The following is a 5,112-nucleotide window of genomic DNA, read 5'->3' as shown; positions in this document are numbered from 1 at the left end:
ATTAATGATCTGTTACCACAAATTAAGCTGTTTTAGTAACAACATTAACTTTACCGTTTTTCTCCCCTATTTTTTCTTAACAGTTTTAAATTACCATGTATCATTTACCATGTATCACTACAGTCTAAAGTATCACGGTTCAACAAATTTAAGTGATTTTTTGTAATTACTAAACTTGTCAGGACAGAATGTAATTATTGAATTACACTATGGGATTCCTTAAATTTATACTTTTTTAAATACAGGGTATATGGTAAATTGGAGGGAAAATTTTTTTGAACGAAGCTCATTAGTTTTTCATTGGATAGAAAGAAGATCAACACAAGCTATGATTGAATGGCGAATTCAAAATTTGAAAGTTGAAGGTGTAATCATGTTTTATATACTTTCCTCTTACGACAAAAGACATAACTCAAACGCAAAATTGCGTATATATCTAATTTTTCACATACATATCGCAAATTATAATGGAAATGTGCGGGTGTCGTGGCACCCCTACCTCATAAGTCATGAGTTAGATCTGCCCGTGGCTACTAGCCACACAAAACAGGCAAACTTTGATCTCCATTGACACACATATATATATATAAATGTATATATAAAATGTGATACGCAGGATATACAAAAAGAAATCAGTATGTAAAGACCAAATGAATTCTTTTTCCTCATAAATTTTTTCATATACAGTAAGTTACATATGCCAACTACTAATGTGCTCCTACAAAATAAAACTTGTTGCTTTGCTATATGAAGAAGAGTCTCATACAATGAAGTTCATGTATTTCATTATGATGGTGTCGTTGTCTCTTACATATTTGAACGTTAGCTCCCAAAATCTTACGATCTTCCAGTAGTGATTGCTAGAATCTAGTACCATGATAAACATTACGCAAAATGAAGCAATTTCAACGTCCTGTCAAAATGGAAGAAAAGTACTATAAAATCAGATAACATAAAAGATGTTAAACTCTTGGTGCATCAAGTGTTATATTCTGAGGTCTACTCGAGCACTACTTGTCGATGAAAATAGAACAGTAATCGAACAATCATAAATTGAGCTGACTCCAACAAAGAAAAGGGGTCATGGTACTTCTTATTATCAGACTTATGCACTCAATGCAACTTTTCAAAGGGTAAAGCAAGAAAAGTCCCTTACCTAATTTTACACTGATAGTATCCTCAGTGATAACTCTTCAAGTGGCAGGTGCATTACTATTAGTTGGATGCGGTAACTGCTGAGTTTGCTGTGCTGTATGTGAACCTAAGCCAAAAATGTTTATAGGCTGCAAAACGAAAGCACAAAATAAAAAGAGAGGAGAATTTAGGATACAATTTTTTCTATTTATATGAAGTGTACATGATGAAAGTAGGTATGTGGGAGATCAAACCTGAGAAGCGCCTTGAAGTGGATGGAACCCCATGTAACTAGCATATTGATCTGGAAAATTGGGATTCTGCAAATGGCGTTGATAGTTAACTTGATTCAACATTGAATTCTGGCACATTGCAGCTGCTTGATTATTAGGGGCAGCTTGTGTCAAAGGGATTGCTGGATCAACCAAAGGAAGCCTAGCTAAATGCATAGCATTGTGCATGGAGGGCACCGAAGGCGGACCCATCCCCATTCCCATTCTGGAAATGTAGTGTTGGACACCAGGGAACATCATTGATGCCATGCCACTTCCCATCCACATCATCTGAATATCACCATAAAGGATCATTGTGCTTAACTTATATTCACCGTTAGTGTAAACGAAATTTGCTATCAGGTCATCTAAAGATAAGCACAAATATTGAGATGTCTAACCTTCTATAACAGGTTTGAATGCATTGGTAGTATAGAATACTTTTACATTGTGGTTGTACTTAAGATAAACGTAGAAACATTTGGATCATGGACAAATGAGTCGCTAACTCACCCCGTATGATTTTATGAGTTCATACCTGCAGTTGCATCTGAAGTGATTTCAAGTATTCAATAGCCTCATCCAGCATTGATGCTTTGTCTGTCTGAAAAAAGTAAGCCAGGAATCATAAAATTAGGAATTCCTGAAAAAACAAGCACCAAATAATCCCAGTCACAAGGTTCACTAATGCTTTTCTAGCATCAACCAAGAAACGGTTGCCGATTGAATCAAGATCGTGTATACTTTCCGTGTTATGAAGGTTATTCCAGATACTATTTGTACTTTTCAAATGCTAACAATTCCATGATCAGATGAAAACTACAAATATTGTCCATGAAAAGTACAATCAACCTCAAATTCCTCAACCCCATACCTTAGTAGAGTGAGGAAGAAGCTCTTGCAAGGCCTTCATTTTCTCATTGATTCTATCCCTCCGTCTCTGCGAAGAGAAATCCATTTGATGATTAAGGTGTATTTCCTTGAAGAAGTCATAACATATATAAAAATGGAAAGGAAGGTTAACAACTTCTACCCTTTCAGAGAGATTATGCACTTCTGCAGCACGGCTCCTTCGGGCAGTTCCAGATTTTTGGGCTGACTTGTTTCCTCCAGCTGATTCTAGCTCATCAGCCTGTATAGCAAATTATGGAACTTCAGATAAATGTAACTTACTTTAAGCCAAGAGACTTAGAAGACAAATTGTAACTTACTTTACTCTGGCATTCTGGTTCTTCACCATCTCTACTCTTCCTTTTGTGGCCCTGGCTATTGGTCGCTGTAGATTGATTGCATGCTCTTGCATAACTACTACCCGATCTTCCTGAAGACGAAGATGTATTAGCTGGTTCAAATGTGTCTCGGTCCATTGTATCACTTTGTGGACTGATTTTTCCGGTATAATCAGTGATCATTGCTGCAGACAACCCTCTATTTGCACTACTTGAAAACCGGCTAGTATCAACTTGATTGCTGCCACAGTGGCTTGAACCAACTGTCATCACGGACCCCTCTTTAATATCTTGCAGCATCAGATTGCTTCTAGCTTCTTTGCCACCAAGCTGCACATTGGATGACCTTATCGGTGGAGGAAAGTTAACACCTTTCTGATCCCCCCCTACTATATGATGTTTCTGTTGTGGTGATCCAAAGTTGTGAAATCTTGGAGGTGGCATTGGATTTGGATCGAAACCAGAATGATGTGATTGCGGAAGAACATGATTGATCTCTAAAGGATCAAACTTGAAAACCTTGTTATTGTCCTCTGATTGCCTAATTGACTTATCAGGTTCCTCCCCCAGGTGAGGATTTGTTGAAATATCAGATAAGAAAGGGGAACAAAATTCTTTGTCAAACGAATCATCGATAGGGCAGTTTAGCCACGCGACAGTTTCATCATCTTGAATCAAATTAGTCTGATTTCCAGTAACTCTTATTGTTGGTTGTTCATGTTTGTTAAACTGTCTGCATTCATTAGGATCATAGCCTGGCTGCTTTTTATGTGTTTGGCTATGTAATACTACCTCCCCGTTTCGCCACAACAACTCAACTAGCTCATGATCAAATCTACAGAAAAGACCATCCAATTGAAACCAATTCAAGATCATTATTTAAAAAACAAATTTAGTATACTTTGGTTATGTAATCAAACACATATATTATTTACCCCATAGGCTTCTTTTGATGTGGAGCAGGAAGTTCAGTCTCAATATTCCAATCAGGAAGACATGGATTCATGGCTAAAAACTACTGCATATCAAGAAAAGAAACAGTTTGTTTAGGCACACAGTAAGAGGGCAATCTCAAAATCATCAAATTCAATACTTAATAGTCAAAAGGGGGTTTTAAAAAAATGATTTTTCTATATCAAGAAAAAGTGAATTTCTTGATCATACAAAATAGAGCAAAAAGGAAACCAAATATAGACAAGCATGACATAACTCTTCAAAACTTCAATAGTTCCTCTACTTTTCCTTACTTGTCCTCCCCCACCCCACCCCACCCCACCCCAAAACAAGAAAACCCTCAGAAACAGAAAGAAAGATTTTGCCTTATTATACCTTACAGAAAGAAGGAAACAGAGAAGTTAAATAACCAAAAACCTGCACACAACACAAACAGAACAAGTCAAGAATGGCTTAAAAAATTAAATCTTTTTCAAACCCCATTTCTAAAATCAACATAATATGACTAAGAAAAGAAATGAAGCAAAAAAGAATAAAAAAATCAAACCTTTTTAGGTTCAGAAAAAGAAGAAACACCAAAATTTTATAATGGGAAAACAAACCAAGTCAGGGAGAAAAACTATGTGGCCTTTGTTTCACTTATTCAAGAATAATAAGAAGGAAACAGACAGGAAATGTGAGCATCATTTTTGGAATTGGACACAATAGTGTAATAAGATTAATGACAGAGAAAATGACGTCTGAATTATTTTTTTGGATACAGCAAATACCAGTGGCTTTAGCTGTCAATTAAAGCGTCCCCGTATAGGCCACGAACATTTAAAATTTAAATTTTATGAGTTTAATTTATAATTTATTATTTTTTTAATTTTCTTCTATAGATATATATGGTATGTTTTGAAAATTATGATCTGATATAAATTTATATGACTATAAATCATTTCATTAAGAATACAATTTTTTCGTTTTAAATTGAGTGACCTGTTTTGATTTAACACAATGTGTAAGAACAGATAAGAAGATTTTAATGGTTTCAAAGATGGAGTAAATTGAAATTATAAAGTTGCTAAAAAAGAATTATAATTCTTTTTAAAAATAGATTAAAAATAAAAATAGATCAAACAACAAATTAAATTAAAAAAACACTAAATATAAAAAGATATCAACTAAAAAGGAAAATAAATCAAGTGAATTTAGGAAAAAATGATACGTGCAGCCTAGCTGTATGAAATCTTCTTTTCTATTCCTATGGACCCTTTGCACCTTGTGGATCAAATACTGCTAAATTCTTTTGCCACGTTTGCACTTATCCTCATTTTCACTATTATTTTAAATCATTATTTATGTATATTTCACTTGTAGTACATTATTGTGTTCAAGGAACACTAATGATGTTGATTAAGGAGACAAGAATATTGATGTCAATTATAATATTATGATTGAACTGGTATTTTTTTTTAATGTTTGTAACCAAGTATGAAGTCAATTACTAAGATATTATAATTGAATGTGTTTTTTTTAAT

General features: G+C 34.4%; 1 protein-coding gene across 5 annotated transcripts; it reads right to left on the bottom strand.

Annotated features, from left to right (window-relative positions):
- Positions 1 to 630: 630 nt before the first annotated feature.
- Positions 631 to 4,362, bottom strand: LOC101252303 (transcription factor PIF4). 5 transcript variants are annotated; one of them, NM_001308008.1, is given in 10 exon segments: positions 631 to 913; positions 1,157 to 1,283; positions 1,389 to 1,697; positions 1,945 to 2,010; positions 2,281 to 2,346; positions 2,440 to 2,538; positions 2,618 to 3,470; positions 3,571 to 3,653; positions 3,965 to 4,008; positions 4,140 to 4,265. In NM_001308008.1, coding segments are annotated over 7 exon segments (1,554 nt in total). In that variant the 5' UTR covers positions 3,642 to 3,653; positions 3,965 to 4,008; positions 4,140 to 4,265; the 3' UTR covers positions 631 to 913; positions 1,157 to 1,193.
- Between the last annotated feature and the right edge of the window lie 750 nt (positions 4,363 to 5,112).

The sequence above is a fragment of the Solanum lycopersicum genome, chromosome 7 (assembly GCF_036512215.1).
Source record: "Solanum lycopersicum chromosome 7, SLM_r2.1".
In the NCBI taxonomy this organism is placed as follows: domain Eukaryota; kingdom Viridiplantae; phylum Streptophyta; class Magnoliopsida; order Solanales; family Solanaceae; genus Solanum; species Solanum lycopersicum.
The sequence above is the reverse complement of the archived record's forward strand: the minus strand, read 5'-3'. Positions and strand labels throughout refer to the sequence as shown.

What these genes read in the sequence shown, in the direction of transcription:
- LOC101252303 (XM_069299798.1), bottom strand. Translation starts at nt 3,641, where the DNA reads ATGAATCCATGTCTTCCTGATTGGAATATTGAGACTGAACTTCCTGCT. An exon ending in CATCAAAAGAAGCCTATGGG is followed by an intron (nt 3,471 to 3,570) that starts GTAAATAATATA and finishes TCTTTTCTGTAG; the next exon opens with ATTTGATCATGAGCTAGTTG. An exon ending in TTCTTCCTCACTCTACTAAG is followed by an intron (nt 2,011 to 2,280) that starts GTATGGGGTTGA and finishes TACTTTTTTCAG; the next exon opens with ACAGACAAAGCATCAATGCT.